At 33.9% G+C, this 13,469-nt stretch overlaps 1 protein-coding gene across 4 annotated transcripts in view; it reads right to left on the minus strand.

Annotated features, from left to right (window-relative positions):
• Positions 1 to 1,776: 1,776 nt before the first annotated feature.
• DCUN1D1 (defective in cullin neddylation 1 domain containing 1) overlaps positions 1,777 to 13,469 on the minus strand; it is a 30,939-nt gene continuing 19,246 nt past the window's right edge. For 3 of the 4 annotated variants that reach the window (XM_060150082.1, XM_060150084.1, XM_060150083.1), the window contains exons 5-7: positions 6,277 to 6,359; positions 5,941 to 6,037; positions 1,777 to 4,584 (exon numbers count right to left, since the gene is read on the minus strand). In XM_060150082.1, the coding sequence (XP_060006065.1) occupies positions 4,505 to 4,584; positions 5,941 to 6,037; positions 6,277 to 6,359 (260 nt within the window). In that variant the 3' untranslated portion in view covers positions 1,777 to 4,504. Of the gene's footprint in view, positions 4,585 to 5,940; positions 6,038 to 6,276; positions 6,360 to 9,337; positions 9,420 to 13,469 lie in introns of those variants that run through there. The other variant, XM_060150085.1, reaches the window with a different exon arrangement.

The raw sequence follows: 13,469 nt of genomic DNA on the forward strand, positions 1-13,469 counted from the left end.
TCTCATATGAAACGCCAATAACCTACAAGAGATAAAATAGAAAGCTTCCAACCTCATAAATACAGCAGCCTCAAGGTATGGCTTGAAAACAAATGCTTTAAGTTACAAGCTACACTGACTTCTGCACAGCACAAATACAGAAAAGGTAAGCTGAAAATACATAAGCAATACTTTTAAGAAAAACTTGGATATACTTGATTAAAAATATATTAGGAACTCAATTTTTAAAATGGATTAATTATAAAATGATTCCCCAAATAATCTGTCTTTAAAACTCCATAAATGAAGACATTACTTTTTGGGAATTCCATCTACTACAAAGGCTGTGCACATTTTATCATAATTTCCTTATTATGACAGATTAAAAAAAGACCAACAAAAGAGAAGTCAAAAGCCACATTAACACAAAACACTGAGCCTAGTGGAAAAGTGTCAAATAAATGAGTTTGTCAGTAAGAAATGCCAATTACCCAACAGGCAGTAAAGAAAATAGATGGCAAGAATGCTCTGGTAAAACCATTTATGTAACTGTATTATGAATTAAGAAAAAAAAAAAAAGGGCTATCTGCCTCCAGAATCAGGTACAAATCAAGCAAATATTCAACCAAAATAGGGACAAATAGGGTAAACCTGGAAAAGGGGATTTGTACTATTAGGAATTTTCAAATTTATCAACTACAAAATATAAACCCCTTCCCCTTCAGAAATCAAAGGTAAAGGTATCATGATATATAACTTCACCACATTTTTATAAAATAAAAATAGAAATTATTGCTATATGATTGTAAAAATGGAGGCAAGTAAAGAGTTCAGAAATATACTCGTTTATAATCAATTAAATGATGAGCCATAATTTGAACCCTAATTATCACATTATGTAGAAATCACAATTCAGGTATTGCGTCCTCAGATATTAAGTTATATGTTAAATAGTTCACATTTTAAAAACATTTTATCATTACATTATCAAATTTGATAAAATCTTATCAAAACATCTATGTATGCAATATAAATCATATTGTTAAAAGTATAAAGTAACATTTAAAGAAAACTGCTGAGGTGTCAAGTAAGTATTTTCTATTAAATATACACAATTTAACATTTAGAACTCCATAAATTAATTCTTGCTAAAAGTTGATTCAGGTTTACAAAGGCATACTTCGTGAACTATAATAAATTTCCCCAGCACCACTTTCCTTTTTTTATTCCAAAATTCTTTCATTAGGTTTAACTTTCTTCTGTCATTCATACGTAAAAGTTACAGAAGGTTTACAATACGTAGTCTTCATTGTAACATGTTTTTAAAAATCTAAGCAAAGTGCACATTAAACTGGCTACAACTACTCAAACCTCTTGATTATCGTCAAATAAAAAATAGATGAATACTTCATTCACTTAAATCTTTCTGAGGAAAAAAAATAGTATACCTTGCTTAAATAAGAATTCCCCAGTAAGCATATTATATAAAAGATTTCCCATGTTATTTTATTAAGTTTTCTTTCTCTCATTAAAACTTTTTAAAAGTCTAATGAAGAACACATACTTACAAAGCCGTATTACACAACTACAGTACTGTTAATTAAATAAAGCAGCCCAGTATAGTTGTAAACATTTTAAATGTAGTAAACAAGACTTGGCATGTCTTTTCTCCCCAAAACTTGCCATTATAATGCTCTTTCCATAAATAATTATCCTTTCTGGAAAAGTTTTCTGGTATATTTTAGTCTTTAAAAGTATTACACTGAAATAATATGTGAAAAGATTTAGTCATGGCAATTTCACTGAAGCTTTTATTGCCTCTGTTGGTAATATGACAGGGATGTAAGAAACACAATTGAACTTACAGAGATATGCAGATGATAGTCACTAAAGATAATCTTGATCTCAAGTATTTTTATATGTGGGCACTTCTAATTTTATACACTTTACTATTTAAAAAGCATTACATTGTAAAATGTGTACCTGTTTTGACATTTGGCAAAAAGGAAACTGTACCTGTGGTTCAGTTTAAAACAAAGAATCAGCATGGGGAGTTTACCAGAATGAAGACTGAAACACTAATGAATTAAAGCAATTCAAGTTGTGTGTGTGTGTGTGTGTGCGTGTGTGTGTGAGCATGTGTGTCTCTTTCAACCTGTCAATCTCTCTCTTTCACACACACGCACACACACATGGCCATTATGTGTAAGCATTTTTTAGTACAAAATATTCCCTGTAACCAGACATGTATCCTCAGAATAACCACACCACATTAAATCAGTCTTCTCTTTTCAGCCCTAGTAATAGTATTGTTTAATTCTAAGATGCCATCATAGAGTTAACAACCTTAACTTTTATGCTACATGATTATATTCAAAGCTTTATGTATTTTTCTGTTTATAATTACATAGTAATTATAAATGTTTAGTACCAAACTGATGACAAACACTATTTTGTTGAAAAGGTCTTGCATTTAAAAGGAAAAGTCTGTAAAACCCAAGGCACTAGGCCACGAATCAATATCAGACTTTTATGAAAAACAATTTATATTGGGGAAAAAAAGCTAATCGGATCTCATTTCAAAACACAGCATACCGGAATTAATTAATCAATTCAAAAACAATACCATAACTCAAAATCTTCAAGACAGGAAACGAAATAGTACATTTATATATATATATCTTTTAAAAATTTTTCATAATTGAAGTTCCTCTTAATATTTACAAATATGAAATCAGGAAATACTGAAAGCAGCAGGATTCTTCTTTTTTCTTTTCTTTTTTTAATAACCAATTCCAGTAACCTGAATAGAAATTTTCAAAATTTTCTTTTGATAGAATCATATTCTTGAATTAAAGTTATGATTAGAATATTAATATCTATGGGGAAAGCTTTCTAGTTAATTTCAAAATCGTAAATAAAAAGTAGTTTTAATGTATCATTGTTTCTTAAAATCATTTCCGCATATACCTTATAATGTACTGCTATTCTGAAGTACATACCTTTGATAATTTCAACATTAGAACTTAGAGTGCCTGGATACACCAAGCAAAATCTACTCCTGCTAAAAACCAGTCATCCAATATCAGAAATTTTACATTTTTTAACCTGCCTTATAGAAATGTTTAAGAAAGCAATAAACCCTTCTTCACAGGTCAAGAAGTGAACAAAGAAATGAGCATTTTCAGCATGAAAGCAGTTCATGGGTCTTGTAATGAAGGAAAAAAAAAAAACCATACAAGACAGAGTTCTGCTTTGATGTGAAAACTGAGCTAATCTGAGTGAAACAAAGAACAGTAAAAATTAAATAATTTACAAAAATAGAAGCCAGATTGGTACTTTGCATCAAGTGCATGCCTGCTTGAAAATCTTTGCTCCTGAAATATTTGGCAACCACAGTGATTAGCAGTTAAAGCAACTTCAACAAAATAAGAAGTCATCAAAAATGGACTATTTGTCTGAAAGAGCAGTACCTATATTATAAGAATTGAACTTTATGGCTCATTACAACCATTTTCAAAATTTAATTCCTACTATCTTCTTATAAATTAAGAGAATTTCATGTGTTCCATAGTGCGCTGACCAAAAAAACCCCAAAAAACAAAAATAAACCCTCATGCCTAAATTTAGAATATTGTATTATGTAGCAATCTAAAACATTCAAAACAAATTAAATAGTTTAACTTACTCGACAGGCATATAAGCGTTTCAAAATCATAATGAAATCCAATTATGGAGTGCATAATGTAGACAGGAGTAGAATCTAACATTATGCAGATGTTTTTCTAAATAAAACCCCCTGTAAGACAACTATATATAAACATGGGTAAGATAAGTGCAGACTAGTTCTGTGGAACCTTCTGAAATTGAGGGTCTAAAACACAGTAAAATTTTGGGTAGGCACACCAAGTTATCCTAAAAATTTTTCACGTTGGTTATTTTGACTTTTTTTCAACAGATACTCTACTCACGTTAACAATACATGTGATTTGCCAGGAAAAAAAAAAATCCCCCCATACCAAAACACCATTCCAGATCTGGTACACTTAAATATATCACTCTCACTGGAAGTGCTATCAGCATAGTCTTTGCAACTAGCCCAAAGCATATATTTAAGAAGTTTTTATAAATTGTGATGTTCACATGTTTAATTCTTATGCCAAACTGTTTTCTGATGAAGACAGCATTGTGCTTTATGCAAGAATGGAAACTTCAAAATAATCACCATAAAGCTTCTAAGACTTATGGGAGAATAAACTAGGATGGTCCACAGATATAAGATGAAATCCACAATGTTGGAATAATAAATGTTTAGAGCGGCCCAGACTAGAAGACAAGCCCAAACCACCATTAGAAGAATGAAATACGATATGGTCCAAGATGTATCCTTAAAGTTTTGTCTCAACCCTCAGTCTGAATTGTGAGGATTGATCTTCAGTTCAGTCCAGCCAGCAGAAATTGACTGTGCAATTTTCCATTGTATTTATTGTACAGACTATGTACATTCTAGAAGGTTCCTTTAGTGCTACACTGTTGTACTTTTTGTCCCAGCAATTTGAGGGCGTGCAAATTCCACAAAGTCATCAATAAGAACAGGCCATGCTCCTGTGGGGGGAGGGGGGGGAATGGGAGAAAGGAAAGAAAGAAAAGCAGAAATAAGGCTAACATTTTAATAGAATCCTTTATTTTTTTAAAATATCTTCCCCATAATTGTTAAAGTATGTCATTATAAGTATTCCCACTGATAGGACTTCCAAATTTCTAGCTCTTTAGAGTTTCTACCTAGAGTATTCCTTTCTCTCTTCTCTATTATTCCAATACTTGATAATTCCTTGAATGATAAAAAAATAACCCTTCTGGTAACTAATAATATTATGGTTTTCTGAAGGCCACTGAAGCCAGGCCACTGAAGTAATTTGGTCAAATCTGACCTTGATATGATGACATGCTGCCAGTGCTGCTGAAAGCACAGTAGGTTGGAGTTCATCTTTTTTTGCACTTTGTGGCAATCTTACAAAGGAAATTAACAGCAAGGATCAAACTCTAACCTATTTCATGATAATAAATTACTAAAGGATTTTAAATTACATATATGCATGCCTCTATACATGCCTCTTCTCTATGCCAACCTCCAAACCAGGAAGTTCTTCACTTTTGTGTAAGGTCTAACAGAAAGCACAATTATCAATTATCAGTCATTTCTCACTTCTTAAAGAAGACAATACATGACAATGAAAACAAAGATAAGGAAATAACATTATCTTTGGTTACATTAAGTAGTTCCAGGACACTTTTAAGGAGACCAAGGTTACTAGAGATTTTTCAAAAAATACCTCTGCCTATTCAACAATATCAAAAAAAAAAAAATCCTGCTAATTCTCAAGGGGAACTAGGTAAGTATGCGTGAAGAAACGAATGTAAATCACTGCCAGTTCCAGAAAAACAAAAGCACATGTCCTGATAGTGGATGGCAAAATCATCCTTATACATACATGAAGAAACAGCAGAAAAGCATTCAATCAGTGAATATTTACTGAATGCCAAGAGTACTACAGTAGGAAACTAAAGTCCGTTTCCATTTGGACAAGGTCACTAAACTTAAGGAGTTTACAATCAAGTTCACAGACAAAACAAACAGACAACAACAAAAAATACATATACAAGTACTATAAAAGTACATTAAGAAAAGAATAGGTTCCTAAAGTAAACTGAAAATCCAAAACATGGATGAAAAGTACTCATGCCTTTCTGGAAGACATGAATACACAGAATTGGTATTTAAGGAAACAATGCAGATTGGTAAAGAGGATGAAGGCATTTCATACATTCAGAAGAGTACAAATAAAAGCTCAGAAGAAGGAAATTAACTCTAAGAAAAACAGAAGTAGACAAGAAGTTCAAGAGTGTGTGATAAAAGAAGACAAATTTTTCAAAAAACTGATAGAGCAAAATGTTCATTACCTTCTTCATCATAATTAGACATGTCATCTGCAATCATTGTACTGAAGTCTAAAAGAAGATTCCAAGTATCTTTTGGTATTGATCGTTTATGATGTTCCTATTAAAAAAAAGAAGAAGCATCCAAATCACTAAAAAGAGTTTCAAAAAAACAGTCCAGATGATGCCAAATACAAGAATGCAAAACAACCTATGTAATAAAATTCTGGAAATCAAATTTTTCATTCTATGTCCATTACATGCTCTGAAATGAGTTAGTTATGCTTTAAAATGTTAATTTATCTTCAAACAAAGCAAAAGTTTAGAGAAAACACCGAACTGCAGAAAATATGAACTTACCAACAAAAATTTATTCCATAAGTCTAAGAATTTAAATCTTCCATTAAGCACTAAATTCCAGTAGGCAATGGCCATTTCTAGATCTGTAATATTAAAAATAAATTATATACTTCAAATGTCAGGAATATTTGTCCCTGAAAAAAAAAAACACCAGGTAAGACAAAAGATAGCCTTTAAAAAAAAAAAAAAGGCTTGTGTCCTGAATACTTACATAATAAAAATTTCCTATAGAGTTAAGTCCAAGCTTTGTATCCTGCTTCCATCACAAATGAATGGTGCCTTCAGGGCAAGAAGGATATCACTTACCTCATAAGGGGTTTCTGAAGTTTAAATAAGATAACGTAGGTAAGCATGTTTGACTAGCTCATAAGTATTCAAATATTAATGTACACCAGTATTTCTTGACCTCAGCACTTTTGATATTTGGGGCAGATAATTTTTTGTTGTGGGAAGCTGTCCTGTGCATTACAGCACTAGCAGCACCCCTGGCCTCTATCCACTAGATACCAGTAGCAGTTCTGCCCCATCCCCAGTGGTGACAACCAAAAGTATCTCCACATATTGACAAAGGTCCCCTGGGAGGCAAAACTGCCCCCAGCTGTAAATCACTGAGGTACACCTATAAGCTGTAATGCAAAGAATTACTACCCACAATCCTAACCAATCTTACGCTCCAAGTTGTTGGCTGACTCATCCTCAAGGAGACCATTAAGAATATTAAAAATTTAAAATTAATAATAAACTAAGATTTGTCTTTTTAAAAGTTTGATGAAGAGGATATAAATGACTATTTAACTGGTTTTGGAGCCGATAAGGATAAAGCAGCAATATTACCACATGACAAAAAACTGTATCTGTCATAACAACAGAGAGAAAGAACTATGATCTCTTTCAAAGAACTAAAGTAGTTAGGTCAAGCTTTTATGAGTAAATTTACATTTCCAGGTCAGGAAAAATTACACCCCAAGTAACTTAAAAGTCCTTTTAGATATGATCTCCAAACTACTCTGGATAATCTGAGGAATCATGAAAGACTAGGAAAGACTCCAAAAAGGCTCACATCCTACCTGAAAAAAAACATATAGGATATAAGGCAAAAAATCCCCCATCTTCACTAGACCCTAACCTCTTCAAGGATAGGGACTACATATCCCCAAACTAGCAGACTGAAACACACAGTAGGCATTCAGAAACTGCTGAATGAACAAGTTTCCTTGGAAAAGGTGCCTCTTCTCCCATCCAAGGTTAAGCCCCTAACACCATTATTATGGATCCAATATGCCATCCTGCCTTTTCAAGGAATCTGGTCTACTGATTAATTTTCTTCTCTCCCTGTATCTTCAACTTTGCCCTGTCTTCCAGCTTTCCCCTCCACAAAGGAACACGCTCAAGTTATCACCTATCTTTAATAAATCTTTCTTGTATCTCTCCATTCCCTTACAAGCTACCCTCTTTCTCCTTCCCTTCACAGATCATCTTGAGAGAGTACATGGAGTCTTCTACTTTTATTTTTAATGTGCTCATGAAAACATGTCTGAAAGTCAAGTTCAGATCCCCATGTTTTAAGAGAACTAGAAATATGACAACAATCCCTAACTAATCACAATTCCTTTTTAATCTTTGCAGTCTTTAAAGCTCTATACCAAATATTCCTTCCAGGTTCTTTAATTTTATTCTTTTCTTTGCCAACCAAACATATAATTGTCTAGCTTAAGTGCAGTAAGATCGCTCTTATTAGCATGTATAGTAGGATTTGCTGTTATTAGCATGGTTAATGATATCCTTCTTCACTTCAAATACATTAAATTTATGAGAACTAAGCTTATTACTAGTGTTAGCATTTTTTTCCCTTTTCAATTAATTTTTAGAAAATAAGGATGAGAAACAATGAAATATTCAAATAACTGTAAACCATGAGACACCTATAAAGGCCCATTTCTCAGCTGATATACTAACCTAAGAATCTTACAAGAATAGGAGTGTACATATATGATGTTTGTAAGTTCAGGTAGTTAAAAGAACTTTTTGTAATCTACATTCATTGTCCAATTTCCTCATCTACCACACATTTTAATTCTATAAACTAGTGTCCACCTCCGTCACTCACCCCACTGAAAGTAATCTCTGAAGGGTCACCAAGCCCTTCTGGTTGCCAAATAAACCTTTAAGTCCTTAATTTACTTGGCTCTCTGCCGTATTTGACAAAACTGAGTACACCTCCTGGATGGAACTGTCGCTTCTCTCAGCTTTAATGGTATCACGCTATTGATTTTCCTCTGTCCTCTCTGGCCTTATTTTCTTTTACTGCTCCTCTTCCTCCATTTGTCCATTAAATGTTGATGTTCTATAACACTGTACGTCAGCAATAACCACCTCTACTTCTCTCAGTAGATTTTTCAAACCTTTACCTTTTTTCAAGTTATATGCTCAAACCATCTCTAACAAGTCCTAAATCTGAAACTGCTCTTTCTATATTCTAGATTCTTACATCTAATTGCCTAAGGACATCTTCAACTGGATATCCACAAACAACTCAAATTCAACAGGGCTCAAACTGAACTACAGACCTACCATTTTCTTTTCTCTCAATGAATGTCATCACCCTACAGTGTTTCTCAATGAAACACAATTTTTCATTGTAAGGAAATGAAGTCCTATGCACTGCAGGTCATTTAGCAGACCCCTAATCCCAGTAGAAGCCCTCAGTCGTTACAACAATACCAAAAATACCCCCCCACATTTCCAAATATCCCCAAATGGGGGTTAAGACTAACTTCCTCATCACACTTTCAATCAAAGCTTTCTCATTTTGGCTTCTAAGCACCTTTTAAATCTCTCTCTTTTCTCCATCCCTTGCTAGGGCCTACGCTAGGGGCCTCTTCATGTCTAGCTAAATCACTGCAACAGCTTCATAACCAATTTCTCTTCCTCTGGTTCTGCCTCCACACCTTTTAAAGGACCACACTGCTTTCAGATGGACCTTTCAGGTATATAAATTTGGTTTCACTTCCATGTTAAAATTCTTCAATGATTAAAACAACAATGAGATACCACTACACACCTTTTGGAAGGGCCAAAATCCAAAACACTGACAACACCAAATGCTGGCGAGGATGTGAAGCAACAGGAGCTCTCATTCATTGCTGGTGGGAATGCAAAATAGTACAGCCACTTTGGAACAGTTTGGTAGTTTCTTACAAAACTAAACATACGCTTACCATGTGATCCAGCAATCACACTCCTGGGTATTTTCCCAAATGAACTGAAAACTTATATCCACACAAAAACCTGCACATGGATGTTTACAGAAGTCATAACTGCCAAAACTTGGAAGCAACCAAGATGTCCTTTAGTAGGTAGACAGATATATAAACTGTGGTACATCCAGATGAAGAAAAATTATTCAGTGCCAAAATGAAATGAGCTTTCAAGCCATGAAAAGATACGGAGGAAAACAAATGCATAATAATATTATTAAGTGAAGAAGTCAATCTGCAAAGGCTACATACTGCATGATTCCAACTATATGACATTCTGGAAAAGGCAAAGCTATGGAGAGAGTAAAAAGATCAGTGGTTGCCAGGGGTTAGGAGGGAGGAAAGGATGAACAGGCAGAGCACAGAGGTTTATTAGGGAGAGTGAAACTTCTCTGTATGAAGCTATTATGGTGGATACATGTCATTATACATTTGTCCAAACTCATAGAATGTACAACATTAACAGTGAACCCTAGGGGAGGGATAAATTAGGAGTATGGGATTAAGATATACACACTACTATATATGGAGTAGAGAACCAACAAGGACCTACTGTATAGCACAGGGAACTATACTCAATATCTTGTAATAACCTGTAATGGAAAAGAATCTTATATGTATCCCATATATATATAACTGAATTACTTTGCTATACACCAGAAACTAACACAACATTGTACATCAACTATGTTTCAATAAAATTAAAAAAAGAAAAAAAGAGTGAACCCTACCGTGAAGTTGAACTTTGGATGATAATGATGTGTCAATGTAGATACAACTGTAACAAATGTACCATTCTGGTGGGGATTTGATAATGGGAGAAGCTATGCAGTGTGGGGGAAGGGAGTAGTTGGGAAATCTCTGTACCTTCTGCTCAATTTTGCTGTAAATCTAAAGCAGTTCAAAAAATAAAGTCTATTAACTTTTTTAAAATCTGCAATATTTCCTACTGCCTTCAGATAAAAATCTACATTTCTAGTCAAATGAACTTACTTGCAGTTTCTCAAAGGTACTATGTCTCTCACCTCTAAGCAACTGAACTTGCTAATCTCTCCACATTAGAGATGTCTTCTTTTTCTTTTGGCTTTGAAAACATATATTCATTCTTCAAGGCTCAAAAATTATAATCTTTCTGAAGACTTTGCAAACTCACCCAGATAGACTTAAGATGTTCCTAACTCTATGCTCTCAGAGTAACCAGCCAATAAATGTTTTTGGATGAAACAGGAATATTCAAAAAGATTAATGTTATTATTAGGAGCTGAAACACATAAGATTAAGTTGTACAGGGATAAAATGTCAATTGCCACAAGCATATGAAAAACTGCCCTTTAGGGAATTCTCTGGTGGTCCAGTGGTTAGGATTCAGCACTCTCACTGCCAGGGCCCCAGGTTCAATCCCTGGTGAGGGAACTAAAATCCCATAAACTGCACGGTACGGCCACACACACACACACACACACACACACACACACACACTAACGGAAAGGAGGGGAGGGGGAGGGGGAGGGGGGGAGGGGAGGAGAGGAGAGGAAGGAAAGCTGCCCTTTAGTTAGAAATGTCTGAGTGACAAAGGAATAGCCCAGCTAGAGAGAAGTGGTTTAATATAGTAGTTTAGCTTCTTAAATCTCAACTCCACCACTAATTAAGTAGCCTCCGGCAACTAAGTTCACCTCTTGGTAATTCAGTTTAAAAAAAAGATAACAGTATCTACCCTCACAGGGTTGTTGTAATAATTAAACGAGTGAATACACCTAAAACATTGGAACAGTGCCTGGTAAATAACGTGTCCTTACTACTACTACTGTTTATTTTTAATAATTTTAAAAATTATTATTATAGATTCTGAAGCAGTATTGGAAAGAGAACAAAGTCAATAATAATGTAACAAGAAGCAACAACAGCAGTTAGAATAAACAGAAGGATAACACAGAGAAAAAGACACAAGCAAGTCTTAATAATAGTATTACCTAAAATTGAGATACTTGCAGAATGAATCCTTAAGCCCTTATAATAAAATTAAAAATGCAAACAGAGGTAATCCCAGTGTCATTCTTTCAAACTGAATCAACAAGGGCAATGTGTTTCATAAAAGATGATCAATTGAGTGACAGATGAATATGGAAATGAATTGAGACTGGATCCAAAAACCATCCCTAAGGGGAACAAAATGTTGCCAACTCACTAGGGAGGATGAATGGGGATTTAAAATCCTATTCACAAAGTCTTAATTTACCTAAAGATATCTATAGTTAGCACAACATAATATAATAAAAAGAATATAAAATGTGGAATCAGAAGATCTGAGGTTGAGTCCCAATTCTACCAACTCTAAAGTTATGTGACCTTAATAAGTCAGGCTCTCTGACCATGAGTTTCCTCATTTTTATGACAAAGAGGTTTTTTACTTAGCTCCAAGGGCTGTTATGAGAAACAAATGGGATTACGTAAATGAAAATACACATTAAAAACACTCTATAAAATTATTTCTGAATATTAAATGAATGTTTAACAAGTAATGTTAAAAATGTTTAAATCAACTGCACAGGTAATAACATTCTAGCTGAACCACAACAGTTCATAAGAAAATAACCTACAGACTTTAAGAAAGTTCAGGACGGTCCTAAAAATACCATGGCTGTAAAAAACAAATGTAATTTTTGAAAAAATTAATAGAATGAACAGTCTCGCAAAAAATAACAGATCCATAGTATTCTACATTAAATAGCCTCCTCCTGGAGTATTATGTTCAGCTTTAAGAACTCTATTTTGAGAGAAACTGAGAAATTGGGAATGTTATCTAGGGGTGACAGCAACGGAATAACAAAGGTCTTCTCAAATGAAGAACAGTTAAAATTTGGAATGCTGACCTGAAAAAAAGGAGAAGGGATAAATGAGAAAAAAAATGGTTAGACTTCCTTTGTGCTGCAGCAAAGGTCAAATAAGAACAATGGTAAAAGTTATAAAGACAAAGGAAGAGTATTCTGTGATAAGAATGGACCACTTTCTAAAACAATGTGTGTTCAATCCCCACCCTGTATATTCAAACATAAAAGCCATATGAGCATCAGGTACAGGTGCTACTTTGCATAGGTTAGATTTAACACAGGACTTATGAAATTCCTTTCAAATTTAAGATTCAGAAGACCATCAGAAGTGGCAGGTGACTGAAGCAGATGGTGACAGAGGAAGTACCCTATCCTGATGTCACAAGAAATAAGGTTATAGAAAATGAGAAAATATGGAAAACACCAGCTCTCATTAGAATTAGCACAGCTATTTATAAATAAACCGCAGTGCTGTCACTGTCGCTCTTTGCCAATTTGTTTGGGCCTCACCTCCTCTCCTACGATCTCCTAATTCCTTTCTGCCAAATATTATAATTTAAGAGCCCTGTGAACCCTTAGAAAGGCTGTCAAGAAAACTGTTTTCTTTTTAATTAAGTTCTTCAACTAAGCAAGTCATTACATTTCCTGACACCCAATACCAATGCAAAACAAAAAAAGAAATTATGGTTTGTCTTTTATTACACTTTTTCTTTTTTTTAAATTAAGACTTTTTTAGTTTTAGGTTTATGGAAAAACTGAGCAGAAAGTACAGAGTTCCCATAAACCTTTACCCCATCTTCCCCCCATTTCCACTATTTTTAAGATACTGTTTTAGTGTGGTATATTTCTTATAACTGATAGGCCAATATTATTAACTAAAGTCCAGTATTTTACATCAGGGCTCACTCTGTGCTGTATATTCTATGGTTCAGGGCTTTTTTTAAAACAACTTCTAAATTGTGGTTAAATACACATAAAATGTATCATCTTAACCATTTTTCAGTGTACAGTTCAGTAGTGTTAGTTACATTCACGGTGTTGTACAATGAATCTCCAGAACTCTTCGTCTTACAAAAGAGAAACTCTATACCCATTAAACAATGTTACA

The sequence above is a fragment of the Lagenorhynchus albirostris genome, chromosome 5 (genome assembly GCF_949774975.1).
Source record: "Lagenorhynchus albirostris chromosome 5, mLagAlb1.1, whole genome shotgun sequence".
Classification (NCBI taxonomy): domain Eukaryota; kingdom Metazoa; phylum Chordata; class Mammalia; order Artiodactyla; family Delphinidae; genus Lagenorhynchus; species Lagenorhynchus albirostris.